This window comes from Mastacembelus armatus, chromosome 4, assembly GCF_900324485.2.
Source record: "Mastacembelus armatus chromosome 4, fMasArm1.2, whole genome shotgun sequence".
Classification (NCBI taxonomy): domain Eukaryota; kingdom Metazoa; phylum Chordata; class Actinopteri; order Synbranchiformes; family Mastacembelidae; genus Mastacembelus; species Mastacembelus armatus.
In genome coordinates this window covers 19,377,835-19,402,495 of record NC_046636.1, presented here as the reverse complement: position 1 = coordinate 19,402,495, position 24,661 = coordinate 19,377,835, and the positions used below count along the sequence as shown (strand labels likewise).

The window sequence follows — 24,661 nt, the reverse complement described above, 5'->3', positions numbered from 1 at the left end:
GGGACCACAAGAAACAAACAACATGCATGTGTCTTGGCAGCACGCAGTGTGTTTCACTTCTCACACAGTAATGAATCTGTTGAAATGAACAATATTGCTTTTTTATTTCTAATGAATTCAAGTTTTCATTGATTAAGACGATGAATGTCTTATTTTGTCAGAACTATAATAGAGGCTCTTTAGTGGCTGATTAAGTTGACCATCACCATAGGGTTGTTTTTAGAACCGCATGAAAATGCTGACAGCCTGCCTCAGTTAGACCTGAAACCACATGTGGTAACACGTACAGGACAGTTTGTACAGCTTCGTCTCTGTGCGGTGGTATGAGATCAACAAATAGTCGTTGCGGTTCCACAATGCAACGAATCATGTGTAAACCTGTGGGTTGTTGGGCATAGCACAGGTTAATAGTGTGGGCTGGTTCTCTGCCAAGGCTTGGCTCTAGTCCTGTCAGTAACCTCTTATTTTGTGTGAAATGTGGACATGATTTCGAGTGTTCATCAGCGACCCACCCATCCACACTTGACTGACAAATCTCAAGCAGCATTTGAGATTTCCAATAAGATCATACACACTTACACTTACTTCAGTTAATGTACTAAGAAGTTATCAACAATACTTTTGTGGGAATAAACAAAAGGCTGATGGGAATCCTCTACTTCCCAAGTGCTACAGTACCCAGTCAGTGACGCTTGGGAAAGATTCTTTGCATTGAAGTGTCAGGAGGGGGCTTTGCACTTCTATTTACACAGTCAACTAATGTTCGTCCTATGATCACAAATTTATGGTGTCAGATAATAGAAGCTGGTTGAGATTTAAAGTTAAGAATAACAGCCTACTCACTTTTTCCCCTCTGGGTTTGTGGAACAAAAAGTGTGTGATTTGGGAAGGCAGCCAAAACACTGTGGGAACAAGAGGTGTAAGGTGAGCTTAGTGACCTACTGGTTCCCAGCTTTCCCTTTGGCTTTCTCACTTTCTCTGCTTGCAGCACACCTCCAGACAAAAGCATTATTATTGCTCTTGGATTCTTCAGTGGTGACTTCTTGGTAGTGAAACAGTACAGAATAAATTAGACACTTTATGGCGTGCCATGGAGAGAGCTGAATGGATCCATGACGAGTGAGCCAGCATCTGGTGTTTCCACTCATTCAGACTCTTAGCGGGAAATGTTACACCACAATATTTCCACTGGCATTTATGTCTCTCTCATTAGCTGTGATGAGCTTGTGGCTGCGTTTCCTGAAAGCCTGAGAATAAAACAAATGTTGCCACAGAGCAGAAAGTCTGATTTCTAAAAAGTGTCGGGATTTTTTTCTTCATTTTTACTGGATGCCCCAGCAGGTGAAGGGTTGAGGCTGTGAGTGTAAAAGATGTACTGAAGCTTGTCAGCATGTTAATCTGTCTGTTGGCCAGAGGCCCAGGCAAAGGAAAGAGTTGGATTCTGACAGTGTTCTGTTACACAAAACAGGTTCTTCTCTCCCCATCAAGCACGTGCTCATGTCTTAGTCGTGTGGAACCCAGCTGTGACCCCGAGTTTAGATACACGCCTGGGATTTCTCAGGATATAGAAAATACATAATAAGTCATAGAAAAGTGCTCATAGGACACTCATTGACATTCTTTACTTGACTTATACTGCATGTAAATGTAGGCTAGTATGTATGTATGTATTAGCTCCTTTTGGAGTGATTCTTTTTATGTGTCTCTTGCATGTACCCCTCATCTTTAGGAGTAATACTAAATAATGATTATTAGCATTATTTGAGTTTGAGTTTTATCCGCAAAGTGATAAAACTGGGAAGCAAATTTAGACCCGCAGGTTTGCCTGGATCGTCCCTGCCTGTCCGCATATTTACAGCTGGTGCAGAGGTTCTCAGTGCAGCGTCAGGCACTGTGTAATGGAAAAGTACTCCAGTGCCAGAAGGGCCTCAGCAGCTTGCCAGCCAACTGTGTCTGGCCTTGGGCACAGCAAGAGCAAGACAATGAGAGATAAGGCAGTTTCTACTTACTTGGTTCCCCAGCTGTGTTTGTCCTTAGACGAACAGACACCTTTATCTCGCTTAGGACTCTGGGTCAGACACAAGACCTTTCTGACTGCCTTTAAGATCCACTTCAAAGCCATTAGTGAACAGGAAAGATAGAAGATTAGAAATGGTGGCATCAAAGACAGTAAATTAAGATTAGAAATTTACTGTTGAACTCAGACGTCTAAACTGCTTCCCCAACATGTGTTTATGTGGTGGGTAATTTGTAGTCACTAAGCAGATAAGGAGGATCAAAAATATTGTCACCATGTTTTTATTTTAATTGATGTCAATAATATACGCATTTACTACCATTCGCAAGCAAGGAAACATATTTGACATTTTTAAAAATTATTATTATTATAACTTTATTAACAATAATAATAAATATAGTTATTATAACAATAACTTTATTCTCTCCTCAGCCAACATGGTTTAACCTTTATGTTTATTAGACTCACGTAAGCCTTTGCTGGCAGTTAGACCACATGTTTCAGGTTCTGACAAAGTGTTTACATCTGCACTTCCACTTTTCCTGTGCGTTCTGCTGACACATTTCTGTTGTTTTTGTTTCCATCCTGAGACTTTATGCTCAGGTTAAACCCCTTTCATTAGTTTTGGAAATCTATTCTTTAGGTTTTTGCTGTAAAATACAAAATTTCACTGAATGTGTTTCTGCCAGTGGGAGCGGCTGCTGCTGCAGTTTGATGTAATGTTTCCATAAAAGATTTTTTTTTTTTTTTTCTCATGTGGGAGTGCCACAGTTAGGGGGTGCAGACTGTGTGTTTCTGTGTGCCGGGATGGTGGATGGTAATGTTATCTTTCAAATGGTAGAACAGGTTTGTTTGGTTTCCTGCTGGCAGTGGAAAAGGTTTTCTGAATTATTATTTTCAGCAGACATCCCACTGCTTCTAATCCAGCTGTAGAAAACGGAATCATTCCCAAATCAGCAATCAGTCCCAATTCCCAAATCAATTTAATTGCACCTATCTGTCTGTCCTTATGGCTGCTCTTTTTTTTATTAACATATTTTAGGCTCTGTGTTTTGGCACAACTTGTGTTATAACCCAACTACTGTTGCCTAAGAGGACGTTTGTACAGATGAGAGCTGACCCAAATGCAGCACAAATACATTTTTCTAAAATTACTCATCATTACTCAACATTTATCAGTATTGTAGGAAATGTTTTAGTAATTATTGAGCTTTTTTTATTTGACTTAAGTACCTACTTTTCATGAGTGAGAACAGTGTGTTTAGTTTTGGAGCAAGGACACTTTTCAAGCTAATCATTCAGGGATCGCATGACCTTCTGCCAATTTCGCATAAAAAATCTCAATATATGTGTCATAACTGGTATGTGTGTGTTTGGAACCTAGATCCAACTTTACTAAGTTAATGGGACATTCCACCTCTAATGGCAACCCAAAATTTATATCTCACAAATGATACATAATGTATAACCAGTCAGCTTCACTGCTCTTCCTCTACAGGATAATTGGTATAGATAATTTATGGATGGATATGTCCTGTTTCTGTCTGTTCTGAACTGTGATATATTATTGTTATATAATGTGTATATATAAGTTCACAATGCGTGAGATCCTTTTCATTGAAAAAAAAAAAAAAAAAAATTCCAGATCAAAAGGAAAGAGTGTTTATTCTGGGAATTTTTTCTGCGTACAGCCAATACTGGCTTGCTTGAACTAAGAGCAGAAAAAGATTCAACAGCAAATATACAACTAAGTGCCAAATGGCTAACCATGTGGGTAATACGGGCTCTGATCAGTACTATTTCTCTGCTGTAAAATACCACAGGCCATGCTGGCCTCAAGTGCTTGATCGTAAGGGATTTGTTGGGTTTTTTGTGAAGTGTCTTGAGATGATTGTATTGATTTGGTGCTATACAAATAGACTGAATTGAAATGAAACTGAATTATATGCCTGCGTGTCATGTAAGGTGCCTTAAAATGTAACTTTGTCACAATAAATTCACTATGTATAGATCCATTGTAAATCCAAAAAGAAGTAATGATATGGTGACAGTAATTTTCTACTTGTGCCTAAAACATCAGCAGGCTTTTAAGTGAAAATGTACCGTGGTAACTGTGATAAAATAACATACAAATCCCTGTTAGGGCGAAGCTTTTAGGAAACTCCCTCTGTATCATTTACTGTGAAGCTGATGAAGTGAAAAATTATAGATGTAATAAGGACAAATGCATTCAGAATAAAATATGGGAAATTAGAAATTACATTTTTTCTGACATAAACAACATGATCATCACTTAATCACAATAAGCACTTAAACACATACCTGAAGATGATTAAGTGCGACAGAGCCATGAAGGAGGATAGAAGCCCAAGGCCCTTAGAAATTAATGATGTTTATTTAAACGTGGGAAATGTCTGCAGGTCTTTGAGGGATTGTGCTACAGAAGATTTTGAGGATATTGGCATTTCTCTTGTGTGTTAGGAGTGGAATCTGAAGTGAAAAGGTGATTAGTCAATCAACAGAAAAACTAATCAGCAGTTTTTTGATAACCGATTAATAATTTTTGTCCATTCTTAGCTACAATTGGTAACATTTGATTGCTTCAGCTTCTATCGAATGAGATTTTTTACATTAAGGGCTAGGCTAGCTGTTTCCCCTGTTGCTGGTTACGATGCAAAAGCTAAAATAATTTGCTCCAGGCAGTAGCCACATATTTGTTTATAGACATGACAGTAGCATCACTTTCTCATCTATCCTGCCAGAATCCTGATCTATTATCTATCTCAACAGGATCCTGATCTGTTATCTATCTTAACAGGATCCTGATCTGTTATCTATCTTAGCAGGATCCTGATCTGTTATCTATCTTAACAGGATCCTGATCTGTTAGCTGTCTTCAAGGATCGTGGACTAACAGGATCGTGACTAAGGATGTCAAACTATTGTTTCTGTCTCATCTCATCAATTATTGCATTTAAGCCTTAAAGCTTTTTAGCATGTAGTACAGCTGAGCTATGTGAGCATTGCAGTTTGCTAAAACCTTTGACTGAAATGCTCAGGTGGAAGAAATGTATGGTGGAACAATCGCCTCACTAGCAGGCAGCTTTGTTGGGAAAGAAGTTTGAATACGATCAGTAAGAGTGGTAGATAAGACATTCAAGCGACCTGTGACAGTTTGTTAAACCTAGAGTGTCGAGTGAGTGGAGCAAAACAAACAGCAACAGCAACACGTGTTGAGGTGCCTGCCAACAGCAACTGAGAATATGAGAAACGTTAAATCTCTGCCTCTCTGGATGAAAAATTAAATACATCAAATCAGCTCTTCATAGGAAGGTTACATGCAAAATAATCATAGTCCAACACGTTTTTTTTTTTTTTCTTAATATATGAGAAGACAGTTTGTACATAGTTATTTGGTGTTCATAAAAAAAGCTGTGAGGAGTTACAGTTGGTGGATTGAGTGGTAGGGCGAGCCACCAGTTTATTCAGTGAGTCAAGGTTTGTGGCCGGGGCTTAGTTCAGTCCACAGAGGTAGACTCTGCAGCAGCTGAAAAAAGCAGCTAAACTGGTGGAACAGGTGGAAATTTATCTAAAATTTCCAAAACAAATAAGTTATTGCACAAGTTGCAGTTCTATGTATGAAATTTTGAGAGTTTTTTTTTTTTTTTTTTACACACAACAATAATAGGTACAATAATTCAATTCACTTCAGTTTTGTTTGTATAGCTCTAAATCACAGTAAAAGTCAACTCAAAGAACTTTACATAGAACCTAACAAATCCCTTATAAGCAGAAGGTGAGAGGACAGTGAGAGAGCACAAACTACACGAGAGAGAAGGCACAAAGTTAGTGATAATAAATAAATATGTCCTCTTCAAAAGACAAATGTGTCACTTTAACTTCAACTGGTCCAGTCGGTATAACTCTGAAAGAAGGAATGCAGTGGTGAAACCCATTGCTGACCAGTATTTGATGTCAGGGCTGGTATGTGACACATGGATGTGTAACAAATTATGTGCTGCTCCTCCCTTCCAGGTCACAGTCACTCTGTGACACTGTGGTGAGGAGGTGAAATGAATAATGCCTTCTACATATAGACTGTAGCGCCCCCCCTAAGGACAGATTATTCCTTTAAGTTTTAGCAAAAAAACAAAAAAAACAAAAACTCAAGGATCAGTGTTTTTTTTTAAAAATTATCTCTTTAATCTGTCACAAATAAAAGGAAGAGCTGGAGCTGATTCACTTAATTTCATTGTGGGAGATAGAACAGCAGCTTGAAGCTGTTTTTGAGGGGAAATGAAGGTTACATGTTTATGTTGCCAGATTGTACTAAAAGAAGTAGTCGATTAATTTATTTGTTGATTTATTAACAGAAAACCAGTCAACAGCACTTTTCCACACCTGTGAGGTTTCTACCTTCTTGAGAATTTTTGGATCCCTGAGCCTGTGTCTGTGAGCCTCCAGGGCAAATATGGAGAGTGAGGTAGTTAAGTGCAATTTGTGGCTCTGCTCTGCATGTACTCATGGGTAGCAGGTAGGTACAAGACAAGGACATGTGTGCATATGTGCACCCACGCACTGCAGTCGCTGTGGTGTTTTGCAGACTATTGTGTGTGTGTGTGTGTGTGTGTGTGTGTGTGTGTGTGTGTGTAAGTTCACAGCCAATAGCTCTAGGATAAAAGCTGTTCCTCATCCTGTGTGTCCTGGATATTAATGACTTGAACCATTTTCCAGGCGACAGTAGTTCAAACAGTGTGTAATATTCAAGAACACACTACTCGCCTTCCTTCTCAGTCTGCTGACATATATGGTGTTGAAATTAGGGAGCTCCCACCCAATGCTAGGCTGCCTTCACTACTTAATGCAGGCACCCACACTTGACAGCAGTGCAAACCACACAGTAACACAGCTGGTGAGGATGCTTTTGATGGAACTCATTCCCTTTCTGAGAGAGCTGGGCCTCTGTTGTGCCTTTATGACCAGTTCTGAGGTGTTGGAGGTCCATGATAGCTGGTTGGAAACACTGACTCCATGGAACTTCACATTCTCCAGACACTCTACTGCTTCTACATCTATGTGGAGGGGGACATGTTCACTGCTCTTTGTCTTTCAGGTATCAATTATCACCTTAGTCTTGGAGGAGTTATGGACAAGGTTGTTGTCCTCACACCTCACACCAGTCGTATCACCTCTTCTCTATGTTGTCTCATCATTGTCTGAGATCCATCCTACTATTGTCTTCTCTGCAATTTTTATGTTGGAGTTGGAGATGTTGCTGCACTCATGGGTAAATAAAGTGAAGAGGATTGTGTCAGTGCAAACCCTTTGTGCTCAGGATTAGAATGGAGGAGCTGTGGTTACCTATTCTCACCTATTGTGGTCTGTCTGTGGGAAAATCCATTATCCATGAACACACAAAGACGCCAGGCCTGGAATGTTCAGTTTGTTGACCAGTTCACAAGGAATGACTGCATTTACTGTGGAGCTGGGATGATGGTGGATGAATTCCGACACATGGGAACAGTACTGATAGGTTGAATCTGTTAGTAAACACTTCTGCCCTACCAATTTATGGTCATTGGCTCTCTCCCTGGTGTTGTTGTAGCTCCAGTGTCACTTCTCCAGCAGGTAGGTTTGTGTGTCGGGCCCTTCTGTCATACAGCAAGTGAAACAAAACCTCATTTTACTTGCAATTTTGATCATTGGAAAAAGAAACAGTTATATTATTAGTGCATATCATAAAACAGCAAATTGTGTAGACTGAAAAGCTAATGTAAAAAAAGTTTGCAAACTTGAGCTTGCATCCTGCATATTTGTTTTTTGGGGTTTTTTTTCAGTTGTGGTCTGCAAAGTGATTGGATAAACACAGGAGCCAGTGTTTATGCTAAAGCTGATGTTTGGCATCTAGGTTACTACAGTAAGGTAGGCTGACCAGTAACAATAAGCTACGGATGAAAATGACCCTCTCCTGACCCTGAAATTTGGAACAATTACCCACGTTCTTGAATGAAATAGGTTGGGGGTGTTTAAGTTAAAACTGATTTTTTATAGGCTCATTTCCTTCTTTGCCATACTTGAGTTTTTTTTTTTTTTTTTGCTTAGCCCAATTTTATTTTTTTTCCCACCAAACTACATGTTGACACTACACCTAGGATGTGTCATACTTTAGTCTATTCAAAATCCATGTCACTTGAAAAGCTAGTCTGCATTTTTCTGTAACTGTAGAACTGAAGTAATGTATTTTCAAATCCAACAGATGACAGCATTAGATCACAGACAAATCAACTTAATATGAAATCAGTGCTGTTTGTTTACATAAAATGCCATTAGTCTCTCACTGAAATATAGTAAAACTCAAAGAATTATTTTTTTTTGTGTAGGATCAGAATAAAGCAACTTAAAAGTCATGTTCTGATGTTTGAGGATGACTGGTTGAATATGGGTCAAAGCCTTTCTATGGTATGAATGGGGTGGTGCCATCCTGTGTGCACACACACACACACACGCACACACACATGCACATGACTGACACTTTTTACAAGCAGTTTAATTTAGGAGGGTGGTATGATAAGATAAGATGAGATAAGACAAATCTTAATTTGTCTGACAATGCTCTAAAGGGTACAGCAGATAAAAAAAACAATAATGCAAATAAAGAACAAGGCATTTACAATAAAAGTATAATTACAATATAATAAAACTATAAGAACAGAAGGCAATGTGCTCTGGTATGGTAAATATTTACTGTTTCACAGTGATGTAAATGTGAGGTCTGCTGGGGTATCTACTGGGAGATGTGCTGGTTGTACAGTCTGCCATCAGCAGGAAGGAAGGACTTGCGGTAGAGCTTGACCATACATTTGGGATGGAGCAGGTGTGTCCCCTATACTCAAATGACCTCAGTCTCCTCAGCGGGTAGAACCTTCCCTGTCCTTTCTTATCAAGGATATATGACCGGGCAGCTTATTACTTGTTAGAGCCCACTCTTTCACTGTCCACCCCTGGATGTGCACTGTTGCCTCACAGCAATAGGGCTCCAGGTTTGTATTTGCAGTCCAAACACATGCAGGTTAGGTTTACAGGTGACTCTAAATTGCCTCTAGGTGTGAATGTGAGTGTTTGTCTCTCTGTATGTGTCATGTGATAGACTGATGTACCACACCTCTTGCTCAGTATCAGAATTATATCAGGTGTATTTCCAAGTGTGTTGGACACCCAAGGAATTTGAGTCCGGTACAGTGACTCTCAGGGTGCTTGTCACAACAGTTCACACAATATGTACATAGATTAATTCAATATAGGTGGGGAAAGTAGTATAGGAATACAAATAGAAACAGGAGTAGGTTAAGTCCAGAGAGCAGAAGAGCTTCTGAGTGAGTGTTGTATATTTACAGTTGTTATTCACAGTTATTGCACATATTACAGGAGTTGCACTTGAACAGATATTGCATTGGGGGTTGTTCTGTTGTCAGACAACATGGATCAGCTGAGCTTTGCTCCAGCCCCCTGTGACCTTGAGATAATGAAAATATTTCCTAAGGGGTAATATTTATGTTAACTGAAAAACAAGTTAAAGTCACATAAAGGGCTGTTTTGCATTATTACATTCCCAATAAGGGATACCACAAAATCTGATTTTAATCCAATTCTGAGTAACTGCAGGCCAAAATCACCAATACTGCAACCACACTGTGCTTAAGCTGGTAACACAAACAGTGTGTGTGTGTGTGAATTTAAATAACGGGATCAAGGATGTCTTTATTGTCACTGTACAACAGGGTACAACGAAATAAAAAGCAGTCCTTAAGGTGCAATATAAATTTGTACATTAATGAGAACATAAATAAAGTAATAAATAAATTCATGTTGTGAAACATCACTCATGTTATTGCAGGTTTTCAAAATAAAGTAACTAACTGCAGAGACACCAGACACCACAAACTGTCGTATAAACTATGACACACAGACAAGTGGAAACATTCATTAAAACAGTGTAACTCGACGAACAGCTGGAAATAAACGTGTTATAAATTTGGACATGGCGCCCTCTACCGAGGGAGCATGGTGACACTGCACTTCCGCCCTTCCTTACGAAACATCCGGTTGTGTAGCAGCCATTTTGTCTGTTCGGGCAAGTCTACTCTCACGGCTGCGAAGTGCAGTTCCACCCTTGGAAACAATTTAAAATGCTGTTGTGGCATTTTAATTTCACATTATTTAGCGTTTAAACTCCGCATAAAAATTCTATCTTAATTTAATCACCCGCAGAGGACGCTCTTTTCGGAGATACAGCAGTAATTGCCGGGGCAGCGCGGCGGGCTGAGACATGTCGTGCGAGCAGAGCTACCTGGCCATCATCCGCTATCTGACCGACGAGCGGGAGCCCTACGCCCCGGGGACGCCTGGTAATACCAAGAGGAAAATACGCAAAGCGGCTGCCTGCTACGTGGTCCGAAACGGGACTCTGTTCTACCAGCGGCGACTGAAAGGCCAGAATGAGTTCACGGAGCTGGAGGTGGTGCTGCAGGACGGCCGGAGGAAGGACCTTATCAACGAGGCGCACATCATGGAGGGAGGGGAGCACCTGAACCAGCAGCTCACTTGGGAGTCCATCTCTCAGAAGTACTGGTGGAGAGGTGAGACCCTGGAGCCGAGTCCCGAGTAGGTGGACTCGGTCAGTCTGATGCCCGTAACGTTAATTCCCCAGAAAACCGGCGTAAACACAGCCCTGACGCATAGAGACGTGCGCCATACGCAGACACTCTGTCTCCATCTAGTGGCTGGAGAAATAGTTTTGTTTTGTTGGGCCTTTGACTCAGTAAGGGGAGCTATTGATTGTCTACTGATGCATGAATGCAGCTCATATTTCTATTGTGTTTCACTCGTTTGGCACAAATGTTTTTCTTTTAAAACTAAATGTTAAAAACTGTGTCAGTGTTTTTATGTTTTGTCTTTCGCCGTAGTGAAGTGAAAATGAGGCAGCTCTGACAGAGCACTGTACTTCACTGCACTGACACACTTGCTGTCATCCACCCATTTCTTACACCACCACAAACTACACCCTCCAAGGTGTGGTCACCAGTGTCTTTTTTTTTTTTTTTTTTTTCCTTCCCAGGGATCCTGAAGCATGTGAAAGACCACATCAGAGAGTGCGCTCATTGTCAGAGCAGGCGGAGTGCAGATGATGGTTCTGGACCTCGACCGTTCTCCCAGCAGGGGAGACGCAGGGCGGCTGCCAATATGAATGAGGAAGAGGAGGAAGAGGAGGAGGAAGAGGGAGATGACAACTTGTTCTCCGCTGACTCGTCTTCGCAGCTGAGATCCAAGCTGGCCAAGACGATGACCGCCAAGCACGAACTGGTCTTTGTGGGTGTCAGTCCTAATGATGGTGGAGGTGTGATGTTGCTTGTCCTACAGTAGTAGTATTTTCTTAATGGGCCCGTTGTTGGCGTGTTGTGTGTTTTCAGGTGGACAGTAAGGGCGAGGTGAATCAGTTCCTGCCCAAGCACAGCCAAACACTGTTGGACAAACTCAACCAGCAGCGTCTCAGCAATCAGTTCTGTGATATCACGCTGCTGATCGAAGGAGAGGAGTTCCGTGCACACAAAGCCGTTCTGGCAGCCTGCAGTGAATACTTCAATGAGCTCTTTTTTGAGAAGGGGGCTGTGTCTACACATGAAGCTGTGGTTGACCTCTCTGGTAAGCTTTTGTTTTGTTGTTGTTTTTTTGTTTTGTTTTGTTTTGTTTTTTTCTGCAGATTTATCAGCTGTAACATTCGATCTTCTCTCTCCAGGTTTCACCAAAGCCAGCTTTCTCCCGCTGCTGGACTTTGCATACACTTCCATGCTTACTTTTAATTTCTGCATCATGGCGGATATTGCCAACCTTGCCCGACATTTGCTGATGACAGAGGTGCTGCATATATGTGAGTCTGTGCATAAGCAGGTGGAGGAGCAGAAGCTGATGGTGTATCAAAGAGGAAACGTGCACACCGTGTTGTCGAGCCAACCGGCTTCTCAGGATTGCCCAAAGGATGAGTCCGGCACCTTTATGGTGACCATACAGAATGACGGCCAGGCGGTGGTCACCACCAGTGGTGTTGCTGTGGCATGCGAGCCTTTGGCTTTTGTTGCACCTTCCAAAGAGGCCTACATCCAGCAGCCGATGACTGTCGTCTCTGAAGCTGCAGAAGGAGACAAAGTGCAAGGTGGACAGGAGGAACAGAATGAAACTGTGACTCTGATCACTCATGGTGGGCAGGCTGAGCCAGGACAGACTGTCACCCTTATCTCAGGCAGCGCAGAAGGAATGGAGGGGGAGACGATGACTGTGGTTACCCACAGCGGACAGGCCGGAGCCAGCGAGTCCCTCGCCGTGGTGTCAGCCTGCCTGGCAATGGAGCAGCCGCAGGTTGCTGAAGCAGGAGTCTTTGTTATAAATGTGGACCCAGATAAAGTGAGCGAATCAGAGGCTGTCAGCCTGGCGTCTGCAGCCACTGCTGATACAGTGACGTTTCCTCAGGAGACGATGGAATCAGCACCCGCACCCCAAAAACGCAAAAGAGGACGTCCAGCCAAAGTGAAGAAGGAGGTGGAAGTAGAGGAGTTCATACCACTGGAGGAAGATGATCCCTCTGCTGATGAAAACCATACAGACAGACAGGAGATAACATCAGATGACTCCAACAAAAGACGGCTCCGGCAGCGCTCTATTGCAGAGGGCGGTTATGCTCGTCTCCATATGGGGCTGGAGGATGAAGAGGAGGGAGAGAAAGGTTTAGCCTCAGCGAGTGTTACCACACCAAAGGTACATGCCATTTTACTCGCACATGTTCTGTTAAAAGTAAAAAACAAACTTCTAGTAGTGGCTAAACATCAACATAATCATGCTTTCAGGTGGCTCCAAGGACTGGGAAGAGGGGAAGACCACCAAAACATCAGGTGGAGCCTGTAGTGGAGGGACCGTCTGCATCTGAACCCAGGACAGAACCAGAGGCCAGCGCTATGGAGAGCGGGACAGTGGGAGAGGTCAGGACAGAGGAGGCTGGGACAGCAGTGACAGAGCCTGAGACTGGAAGCAAGCAGGATCAAACCCCAGCAGAGAGTGCTGTGGATAGAGAGCACACGTGCTCTGAGTGCGGCATGTCTTTCCAAAGACGCTACTCTCTCATCATGCACACATTAAAACACGAGAAAGCCCGAGGTTACAAGTGCAGCGTGAGTATTACTGTCGGTCCAAGTGTCTCATTTAATTATTAAGCTTCTGTCAGGGATGTTCTGACCATAGTTTTTCTGTGCGCTCCTTCAGCTGTGCAGTAAGGAGTTCCAGTACGCCGCCTCGCTTCGTGCCCACCTGGCCCGACACAAGCAGCAGAGCAGCCAGCGAGCACCCGTCACCAAACCCCCCGTAGATCCGAGCACAGCGGACAAGGTGCAAGACGACCTGGACGACAAGACTTCATCGCCGCATACCAAGAGAGAATTTGTGTGCGACATCTGCGGGAAGACCTTACCCAAGCTGTACTCCCTGCGGATCCACATGCTGAATCACACGGGCGTGCGGCCTCACTCCTGTAAGGCCTGCGGCAAGACGTTCGCCCACAAACACAGCCTGAAGATGCACAGAGCGCTGCACGACGTCACCAAACAGTTCCAGTGCGAGTACTGTAAGAAGTCTTTCGTAAGCAAGCGGAGCATGGAGGAGCACACCAGCCTTCATACAGGTCTGTTTTCCTTTTAAAGGGTTAGTTCACCCCAGTTAGTGAACAATGTGTACCTGAAAATCTTCCTTCTTGATTGGCTGACATGCATGGTTTTATAATGTCCTGTAGCAAGTGTATTCTTTTTGTAGTAACTCCACCCGTACTTCTGAGAGATGGATTCCCAACTGTTCTTTTTGATTATGTTTAAAATTTGGAAACTATTAGTAAAATTCAGTCACTGTTTTTAAACTGTTAACTATAAAATACATCTATAGGTGAATCAAAGTACCTCTGCAACACATGTGGAGCAACCTTCCATCGAGCCTCAGCTCTGAGCAAACACCTGAAGAAGCACCAGCCCAAACCTGACGTCCGCCCATTCGCTTGTCCCCAGTGAGTAACTGCTCATCTCTCCTTAAAGACTCAAACTTCCAGTTCCATTGGCCAGGGCACAAATTGAGATCTATGTATTTTCTTCTTTTTACTTCATCTTTCATGCAGCTGTGATAAAAGGTTCTATGAAGCAAAAGATCTGCAACAGCACATGAACAAGCACATGGGTCTGAAGCCCTTCCAGTGCCAGGTGTGTGGGAAGTGCTACAGCTGGAAGAAGGACTGGTACTCCCACGTCAAGTCCCACAGTGTGGCTGAGCCCTTTAAGTAAGTCCTAATAGAAGTGTACTTTTGATAGCATTGCGCTCAGCCTATCACTGCAGTTATTGACGTTTATTCGTCTGCTTAGGTGTAATGTCTGTGGGAAGGAGTTCTTCGAGAAGGCTCTGTTCAGAAGACACGTTAAAAAGGCCACGCACGGGAAGAAAGGCAGAGTAAAGCAGAACCTGGAGAGAGTATGTGAGCAGTGTGGAAGAACGTTCACTCAGCTCCGAGAGTACAGGCGCCACATCAACAACCATCAGGGTGAGACTCTCATTTAGTTTGTGGAAGCTCATTTATATAAGGTCAGTTTAGACAGTGCTGATTTTTGTTCTTTTTTTTTTTTTTTCCTTTTTTTTTTTTAGGAGTGAAACCGTTTGAATGCCTGACCTGTGGTGTTGCCTGGGCCGATGCACGATCTCTCAAGCGTCACGTCCGGACACACACAGGAGAACGACCATACGTGTGTCCCATGTGTCAGGAGGCCCACATTGATGCACGCACTCTACGTAAACACATGGCAAAGTACCACGGGGACAATCTCCCTGGAAAAATCATGCTAGAGAAGGACACCCTGCAGTTCCACAACCAGGGCACACAGGTGGAGCACGCCGTCAGCATCCTAGCATCCGACCTACCGCCTGAGCTCCGTCCGGCACAGCAGACGTCCTCGGAGGAGATCGAGACAGTCCTGATCACAGAGGAGACGGTGGAGGCTGTGGAGGCCGTGCAGGCTGTTCAGGGTGTGAGCGACGGCTCGGTGGCAACACTGTCAGATCAGGGCATCATGCAGGTTGTGAACTATGTCCTGGCCCAGCAGGCCCTCACAGGGGCCAAGCTCGAGGAAGCACCCGAGGTGATCCAGACCATGGAGGTTGAGGTGGCTCATGTGGCTGAGGTTGAGTAACTTTTGATTCTGCCACACAGACTGGTCACATTGTATCTCACAGTCTGTATAAAATGTCACAGAATTTAAAGAGATGATTATTTTTCTGAAAATGTACATAATGTAAGTTGAGCCATGAGAGGACTATTTGCTGTCTATTTAGCCCACATGTGTGGGTATTTGAGTTGTGTGTTTGCACATGCATTCACATTTCTGTGTTGTGTGTAAATGGTTGGATTTACAGTAACAAAGTTAATCCTTGAGTCTATATAAATTTGGCACTCAGGAGAAGGTATGAATAAGACACTTGCTTTGGCAAAATAATTTGAAATTGTCTGTAACGTTGTTTTTGTAACCAGCTGCCAGACTTGGTCATCACGGCTGTGGGCACTTTAAAGGTTTGCTCTCGTAATTTAATACATCACCAGTGAGAGGTTCTCTTTGAGAACTTAACATGTTGGCTCACCCATTAAACATTTGGGCTAAAACGGAGTAGTATTTCAATGAAGCCACACTCAGCACAAAGGAGTATTAACATGCAATACAGCAAGGATGGTTATTTATTTAAGATTTATATCAAAATACCCTTGGTATACTGCAACAACATATTTACAAAACGTACAAAAATATGAAAATGCAAAAATGTTTTCTAAAAATGCAGGCTACATGTAGCAAAGTGTGTATCCTGCGTTAGCTATGGGCCAACGTAGGATACACACATACCGTATGTACTCTTCTGAACTAATACATTGTTGTTGCTGGCAATAACTACCAGGCAATATTCACATCAGTATGCTTTGTTCCATGATGACAATCATGCATTTTCTTTAGGGAGACTTTCAAAAAAGAACTATACAAATTTATATACATTTATATTATAGGTTTTGGCCAGTCAGAAAATGAAATAAACCCTTACCAAAACATGGTTTTTGAATAAGAAAAAAAAAAAAAAAAAAATACTTGTGCTAGGCATCCACTGCAAGAGCAAAGCCTGCTTTCAAAATGCAATCAATGCAACCACTTTTGTACAGCAGTAACACAAGAGCAAACAAAACCACATCAGTCATAGTACTGGGTCAAGAGCATTAAGCTATATATGGCTACAGTAAATGCACGTCCATCTGTCACTCAAACACATACTTCACAACATGATTCAAAAAGACGATGCATTGGTCTCACAAGACAAAAAAAAGCAAAAATAGAAGCTACAGTAGAAAATAAATTGCCCATAAATTGACATAATACTTCTGACAGGAAATGTTTGAAATGTATACAATCAATGCTGACTTCTGCCACAAATGAAAACCAGTATATTTGATTAACTTGTACAACCACAGTGGTGAAAAAAAAGTATTACAAACTAAAATACACTTTTGCTATGGGCCATAGCAGAAATAAGCCCTAATAAACCCACTAATCCAAGATTGTTTCATGGTATAACATGGGAATGAATTGTGAATACTTGAAACTCAAAACTCAAAATTGTCAAATCCTCAGCGTTTCTTAAGTGCTCTCAAGAAATCGTAACAAAATCCAATGCACCTTTGCTTAACACCATTAATCTCAGTGATATCAAGAACCAGAAAAACAAAAATAAGTGCATTTCTATGAAAATCTATTTTGTTCTCAGCAGTATTTGCACTAATACCAGGTTTTCAAATGAAATGTTCCGAAGCAGGCGTGAAATGACAAATGGGAACATTGAGAACAGGACAGAGGTCGTCTTACTCTCCTTCCTCCTTGATGCGCTGCTGTTTGTTGCGGCGAGAATCCAGGTCGAAAGAGAAGTCAGACCATTCATCACGTGGTGGGAAGGAGATGGTCTGGCGCAGGGTGAAACGCACAGCGTCGATGACACGCTCACCTCGGGCCTCAGAGGAGCCCACGCTGACGGTGGAGGCCCCGCTGGTGGTACGCACTATGTGAGGAGGTGGGGAAAAATCCATGGCCTGTCGGTGCTCCATGATGCCCTTCCAGATGATGTGCTGGAACTCTGCAGGGATCTTCAGCCTGGACAGGTCCTAATGGTCATTACACAGGGGAGCGTTAGAATTCGCACGGGGAGCCACTCTTCTTTCTAACCCATCAAATGACTCGTGTTGGATAGGCAAGGGCTCACCTCCATGTTATAGTTCTCAATCTGGTAGATGTTGGTTAGACCTTGTGCTGTGAAGTAGTCCAAGCAGCCAGCGCAGCCCAGCCGTATGAGGAAGCTGTGGGATGAACAAAGGAAGGGAAGGTTCAAATGGTGTTAACTTGAAGGCTTCTTCTGAAAACCTACTTTAACACTGATTTATTCAGATTTATTCTGTACAAGAAAAACAAAATAATCAGTATTTATGTAGGACATTAGGATTGAAAGCTACTTTTGAGCTTAAAATGTGACCTGATTCCAAGTGAATTATTGAAGTTAAGGAAAACAATTTAATACAATTAAAAATAACTCAAACAGTTTAAAGCACAATTTTAGACCTGCATTTTCATCTCCATAATGAAAATAACACTGGGAGCATGTATGAAGCCCCATAGTATTCAAAAATTAGATATATAATACACATGAGAAATAAATGATCAGGAATAAATCTTAATAGAAAAAGAACAAATACATGATGTTTATAAAATAGATTATGAAATTATTAAAGCACAACTCATAAAATGTTATGCCAGTTTTAAGAGTGGAGTTGTCACCAGTGCCCGCCCTCTGTTTTAACAAGCTCGACAACTGCTGGCGTGCTGCTAGTTCAAGGTAGCTTTTTTTTTTAATATAAGTAGCTGGCTGGATATTTAGTATTCACAGCCTGGTTAAGCTACATAGGCTGTGCTTTAACTTACTTTTTGCTCTTTTGGCTAACAGCAGGTAACTAAGTTTGGTGACAGTGAATTTAAAAAAAAAAGTGAAAAAGAAAGAAAAAACAGATGTAAACGTGTCCGCTGTGGTCGGATGAGGTACCTGGAGATGCTGCTGTCCATGGGGTATGGAGGAGGGGGAGTACAGTGGGAGGAAGGCACCAGGGGCAGCTGTGGCTGCAGTGAATGTGTGGGGCTCAATGAACTCATGTCAGTGTTCATCGGGATGTGAGTGCCCATCATAGGAGTCACTGCAGAGACAAAAGGAGCTACTGTAAGCTTTTTCTCCTGCTGCTCTGGGATTTAGATATTACATAACTTCAACTAAACGGGGGATCTCACAGGGATCACATGCTTTTTTTTTGGGCGGGGGGGTTGGAAGTGGAGTAAGTGAGCTGAGAGGTGATCAGGTCCCGTCCTGCCTGCCCAGACACGCTGTCCTGTGTATGCAATAAGCCCAGGAGGGACGGGACAACTGGTGGAGGGGATGTGTACAGCCTGAGATAGACAGGAAAAGAAACAAAGGGCACACTTACTGTCAGTCAGGCCTCCAGACATGCTGGATGGGGTGAGAGTATTACGCTGCTGAGGGTTGATGAGCTGGCTGACAGAGGGCAGCTTGTTGACTTTTCCGTGAGTTGGGGAGCTGGAGCCAAAGGAGGGCTGTGACGGCACTGAGGTCCTAGGGCAGGCGAGAGAAGGTTACAGGCTGTTATTGTCACTGTTCTACAGACACAGGCCTGGCCTGTATTGTTCTTTACAGGAAACAGTAATGTCTCCAAACAGCATGACTGCAACATAACTGTGAATAACATTACAGAGTATTACAGTAACTAAAGTGATCAGTTTCCTCCTCATACTGACCATGTTTCTTTAATGAAATAGAACAGTAAAAGAAAAGGACACAGTTCAAGCAAAAAAAAAAAAAGAAGAAAAAAGCCATTTATTAGATTCTGACAAGACACAGGTGCAGCAGCCACAAAAATAACATGATCTGTTTCAAACAGAATGGTCACAGAGTTTAATGTTTAAATCTGCTCTGTACAAAACCAAGTGAACATCAGTTCATGATTCATGATTCAGTTAAAAACTGTCCTGCAGTAACTATAAAACATACAAAACATGACCTGCATATTAGCAAAAAATACTCTACAGTACTCAAACCTCAACACCCCCCCCCCCCCCCCCCCAATAAGATAGATTCCAGCTCTTGTGACAATGCAAAGACAAAAGGCACAGGTGAATAAGCTCTGTTAGAAAGAAAAACAAACTTTCAAGCTTAGTTCCTGTCCAACTTCAGCCACAACAAAAGGCTGAATGGGACGGATGTTTCAGAATCACCTTCTATGCGACAAAGAAATGATAAACATGATCTGACCTGAACAAAGTGCAGATGACACAATCTCCTTTTTATGGACAGAAATGCTACATGCAAAAATGATAATCTCTGAATTTCAAGAAAACTGTCAGTAAGCCACTAGCAAAGAGTCTGTCCAGCATGTAGGGCTACAGTTAGCACAATGGCTCAATACAAGTTTTACTCCATGATCTTGCAGCAGCAACAGATCTCAGAAACTTTCAGTGTCAGTCTTCAATACAGAATCGCAGCAAAGGCAGAAAGTCAGTAGATCAGTGATAAAAAAGGAGACAGAGAGGAGGTCCGTGTAACTCAGGAGAGGAAGAGGAGGAGGAATGTGGTGCAGAGATTCAGGAGGAGCTGCAGCACCGCCTCTGCTCCCCTGCAGGCTCCAGGAGCTGGCTACCAAGACGGGTTTTTATCAGACTGCAGGGAGGAACCAGAAAGAAAAGAGAGAGAGCAGAAATAAGGGCTCACTGATGGATGAGCAAGTGACCCCAGAGAGGCCCAGAGGTTCAGAAAAGTAGCTTAATAAAAGTTACTGGAGGAAAGGAACAACAATGGAGAGAGATACACACCAAAGGACCTGCACAAAGTTTGTGTGATAGATACCTGGAACCTAACACAGTATCAATGTTCTGCACTAATGCTGTTGTCCAGAAGATGGCACTTGGAAATCACAGATTACAGCGTTTCACTCCCGGAATGTGCAGCAACATTATTTTGCATGTACCAAGAGGAAAGAAAAGGTCTGAAACATTCACTGTTGACAGAACCTTTTATTTCAAAGGCTAGGAGGGAAGCATTGTAGGAGTTAAAGGTTACAGAAAAAATCATAAGCTATGCTGGTTGTGAAGATCCTAAGAATATACAAAGAAAAATAGAAAACATGCAAATAACCAAATAAAAAGGGCAAATACACCACATTCTAAAGAGGAATATTCTTTTCTAATAATCTTTCTTCAAAAGTTCCAATTTAGATTCTAAAATGTTTTAAAAATCTACTCTAAGCTAAAATGAATCTTTACTTCCAGTGCTTTAGTGATTGTCAAGGAAGCAACAGCAACAAGCAAAAATAAAGTAAAAACACAGCAAATGCTTGCACTATCTCACTGGAAGGCTGTCTGCCAGTCTCTTAATGGGAAACTACAACATAAGCAGTAATTATCATCAGAGGCCTGTCAAACTATCATTTACACCCATCTTCTCTTTTCCATAGCTTATAGTGAAATGGGCGTGGATGAGGAAAAGTGTGTGTGAACATGTGTGTCTGAGACAGTTTTAATTACGCTGAAGTGAACAGATGAGGCTGAAGCACGGATTTTGTTGGGTGCTGTTGTGCAAACCTGGCAGAGCACCCAAAGGCGTTACCACGAATCTTTGGGAGCTTCTCCTTAACAATGCATAGCCAGGTACATTTGTCACGATTCATCAGCTTTGGCTCATATCCCATGAGAGAGAAGAAGAGGGAAAACAGCTCTACTTGATGCAAGGCTCACCCACTAAAGTTGCCAGCATTGAGTGGATTGTAGGGAAATTCTCAGCAGCTGAATAACATCCATTTTCAAGCAATTATTGCCAGTTTTTACTTCAATGCTTCAGTGGCAGCAACACATTGAATCAAAAAAAGGCTCATGCTAAGCCTTTATCTGTGCTATTCACTTTTGCAGAAACAAGTCAGTCATGTTAAGTCAGTTAAATCACTGTAGTCTATTCATAACAAAAACAATCCCATCCAAAAAAAAAAAAAAAAAAAAGCTTCCGTGCAAGCAAACAAGCAGTTCACCGAGTATAAGACAGAGACTGGATGCTGACAGCCAAGTAATCAAGTCCACTTTAATTCTAGGGTGAACCTTGCAAGTAATGTAGGTCTGTCTTTTATATGCCGGAGAACAAAAGCATGATTTTATTATAAATCTGTACTCACTGTTTCTGAAGTAGAGTTTGCTGCTGCTGCCTGTATGATTCTATGGTATGTTGCGGAAGAAACTGCATGAGTTCCAGAGACTCTTTGATTTTTACCAAAATCTCATATATTTCACGGCCTTTGATCTGTAAGAAAAAAGAAAGACAGAAGTCAGTAAGGACTACTGACACACTCAGAACAATGTTTTAAACAACTCCCTGAGGCAGCAAAGGAAAACTTACAGGCAAACAAAAAATCTCCTCATCTGTAGATCTTCTCTTCTTAATGGTGGACATCTGTATGCCATGGGAAACCTGGCGAAAGGCTGAAAAGAAAAGAGGAGTGAGTAAAAATGGCCTGCACACTCAGCCTAAAGCAGAGCAGGAGGCAAACAAGCGAGGGAAAAAGGTAGGAATGTAGCAGAGAGTTTGGCGGCATTCACTGAGCACTGGGTGTTAGTGATTGCAGTGGTTGAGAGTCCTTGACACTGGCAGCATGACCAAAGCTTGTTAGCCCATCACCAGCCCCAGCACTACTTACGGCGTTTCGTACCCTCACTGCTCTTTGTGGCGTCAGTTACATGCTGCTTGCGAATGCTGTCCTCATCTGCCTTGCGGTCTCGGCCCGGGCAGGCGCAGATTCTGGCCTCGAAGCACCGACGGCCTAACACCTGACCACTGGTAGAAGGACAGGGACACAGAGCAGGCACAGCCTTGGTTACAAACATTTCACAGCTTTACTGGAGACATGGCAGACAGACAAACACTCAAGATAAATATAATGTCTCTTACTCTCTGGTTTCCAGGGTAACAATGATAAGAATTGGGCGCCTGTTCATTCCACCCACGCAGCTGGAGTTGCACATGAAGTTGTACAAAATTGTGGTGAACTCTGTCCCCACCTGCCAATGACACAGAAATGAAGGAAAACACGTTAAAAAATACATTTCAACAGGCACAACAACAAACTGGCTATGAAAACTGAGTTCACAATTATCTAGTCACTAACAAGAATGGTAAATCAAAAGGTTTCTCCTGCAGAAATCGAGCTGTTTTAACTACGGTTCTCTCAGGTTACTGCAGAAAAACAGGTAAACAATTACTTAAATAAGTAAACACAGTGGTAAGAGTCTTAAGTTATAATGTCACCGAACTGGGACCTTTCTGATAGCCATTACATGTCACTGTATAAAATGTGGAAGCCCCATTTGTAACATGTGACATTGCATCTAATGAAGAGTTAAAGCTTTGAAAAAGATAACTGATAACTGGACTGAACTTAAATGAGACCTTTCGATCAGTTAAATCAAATTGTATCACTACCCCCCCAATATGACCCACAGAATAACAGAAGAAAAAAAAGAAGAGACAATTGGGACAGTTTTCTTCTGGGGCCTGCGTGGAGATAAAGCAGCAGTTGCTGTATGTCAGGACTGAGTGGCTGGACATGAGAGGCTGGGCTCTCAGAGACCTCAGTCTGTCATCGCGCTTTCTGTCACAGTCAGGCTGAGGTGGTGAGGTGTCACTGACAGGGCATTCAGCTGGCCTTGCTCCAGGATGACAGACAGCTCACCTGGGGAGGTTCGTAAGGAACTAATACGCTCTGTCTTCCAGTGATGGAGTCCTCCACATACTGGGCATGGCTGTTACCCTCCACGCGGATCAGATGGCTTGGAGGAGCTATCTGACCTGGAACCAACATTGAGTCATGTCATTAAATGTCGACAGCAAACAATTATTACTGAAGTGAAAAGTGGGAATCTATTTTTTTAATAATTCAAAGCACTGACCATCATTGAACTCGCGGCTGAGCTCGTGGTTTGGGCAGCGTTTCACCACCTCGGTCACATGTTCGGCCTTCTTGTAAACAGGCATGGCCCTGATAACAGCACCCTGTGGTGGGTTGGTCAGGACTTTGATCTGAATGGGACATGTCTTGGCAATTTGGCAGTACAACTTTTTCAATTCTGTTGAGTACTGCAAAAGACAAAAAGACAAACCACAAAATATTAAATGTCATGTCATGGTGGGATACTTTGTGAGCAGACAAACTGATTCAGGTAATATGTGAAAGTGGCTGTTGTTCTAGATAAAAACGTTCCTGATTGTAAATATAGAGATCAATCTGTGAAACACCTGTTGCCTGAACTGTGCACTTCTGGTGTCCCCTAAAGCAAAAGGGGTTAAAAGCAAGACTGCGATTATTTTCTGCTTAAACACACACACACACACATACACACACAGATATTTTCACATTTTGCTGCCATGAGTGTGTATTAGCAACCTCAAAAGATCAACTCTCAGAGAGCCTGTGGGACTTCCGAGCAGTGCGATAAAATGGACCCCTCCAGCAGCAATTAAACTAGGCCTGGCTTTCATCTTCAAGGAAGGAGTGCTCTACTAAAGCATCTACTGGCCAATCATCATACAGAACAGGGCTTCTGAAGAGGCTGGCGAGCAAACGCTACACAAGGTTGAGTGCAGTTTTCCTTGTGGGGTTGGAAGAAAATGACTCAGTTTGAGCTTCTAGAGTACAGGACTGATGGACTAATCACAGGAGTCAGAAGACCCATCTGGTGCCAAAATGTGAAGGTTGCTCACACACACTGGCACCCATTCAAGTTTGTAAGCCAGGAATCATAAATAATAGATGTACCTTGATCCCAGGCACTGGTCGAATTGATAACCAGTAAGCCATCAGAAAGACTGAATTGTTACTAATAGGCATAACCCAACTGTATAAACAAACCATTCAAATCACATGCTGTGTCAGCAGCGCTTTAAATCCTCTATGTGCAGGGAGACACTGAGTGTGGGTGGAGGATGGAGGGGAAATTTTTCCTATCAGATTCATTTCTGAGTGAAGAAAAGTGAACATTGTGAAAACTGCTTGGGGCTGTGTTTGAGAACAATGCAACATAAAATTCCACCTCTATTAAGGTTGGTTCCAAATAAAAGGAGCTCATCCCAGTACCTGTCTGTGCTGACTTCAAATATTACACAAGCTTGGCACGGACATTTTCTACTCTGCTCCCCAGGCGCTACCTTTTCTTTCATCAGTACAATTCCAAAACAGTACCTTTTCGTCTCGTTCCCATATTCTTGATCACCCAACACACAAATTGCTGCTCTGCATTTCACACAGAGATGGGATTCACCAGTACAGATGGGTTAATAATATCTCAAACTCAACTAAACTCCTTCCTCAAGTGACCTCATTATAAAACGTGCAACTAATATGCACTGCTGAAGAGTGTATGAAAGGTTAAAGCAAACAGGTAAAAAAATACCAAA

General features: G+C 42.4%; 2 protein-coding genes across 6 annotated transcripts in view; one reads left to right on the top strand and one right to left on the bottom strand.

The window, feature by feature from the left end:
* The first annotated feature begins 10,343 nt into the window (after positions 1–10,343).
* zbtb11 (zinc finger and BTB domain containing 11) lies at positions 10,344–15,582 on the top strand. The gene is made up of 10 exons (XM_026304822.1): positions 10,344–10,653; positions 11,133–11,383; positions 11,485–11,716; positions 11,811–12,823; positions 12,913–13,233; positions 13,325–13,739; positions 13,994–14,111; positions 14,220–14,378; positions 14,461–14,636; positions 14,738–15,582. The coding sequence occupies exons 1-10, from the start codon at positions 10,344–10,346 to the stop codon at positions 15,277–15,279; spliced, it is 3,537 nt and encodes a 1,178-aa protein (XP_026160607.1). The 3' UTR covers positions 15,280–15,582.
* A 205-nt stretch (positions 15,583–15,787) lies between these two features.
* tp63 (tumor protein p63) overlaps positions 15,788–24,661 on the bottom strand; it is a 30,975-nt gene continuing 22,101 nt past the window's right edge. For 2 of the 5 annotated variants that reach the window (XM_026304826.1, XM_026304823.2), the window contains 10 exons: positions 23,158–23,344; positions 22,941–23,056; positions 22,160–22,269; positions 21,909–22,045; positions 21,611–21,693; positions 21,390–21,514; positions 18,642–18,787; positions 18,209–18,356; positions 17,378–17,471; positions 15,788–17,279 (listed from right to left, as the gene is read on the bottom strand). In XM_026304826.1, coding sequence (XP_026160611.1) covers positions 16,983–17,279; positions 17,378–17,471; positions 18,209–18,356; positions 18,642–18,787; positions 21,390–21,514; positions 21,611–21,693; positions 21,909–22,045; positions 22,160–22,269; positions 22,941–23,056; positions 23,158–23,344 — 1,443 coding nt within the window. In that variant the 3' untranslated portion in view covers positions 15,788–16,982. The remainder of the gene's footprint in view (positions 17,280–17,377; positions 17,472–18,208; positions 18,357–18,641; positions 18,788–21,389; positions 21,515–21,610; positions 21,694–21,908; positions 22,046–22,159; positions 22,270–22,940; positions 23,057–23,157; positions 23,345–24,661) is intronic. The other 3 variants (XM_026304827.1, XM_026304824.2, XM_026304825.2) reach the window with 2 other exon arrangements.

What these genes read in the sequence shown, in the direction of transcription:
- zbtb11 (XM_026304822.1), top strand. Translation starts at nt 10,344, where the DNA reads ATGTCGTGCGAGCAGAGCTACCTGGCCATCATCCGCTATCTGACCGAC. An exon ending in CGCCCATTCGCTTGTCCCCA is followed by an intron (nt 14,112 to 14,219) that starts GTGAGTAACTGC and finishes TCTTTCATGCAG; the next exon opens with CTGTGATAAAAGGTTCTATG. An exon ending in CCACATCAACAACCATCAGG is followed by an intron (nt 14,637 to 14,737) that starts GTGAGACTCTCA and finishes TTTTTTTTTTAG; the next exon opens with GAGTGAAACCGTTTGAATGC.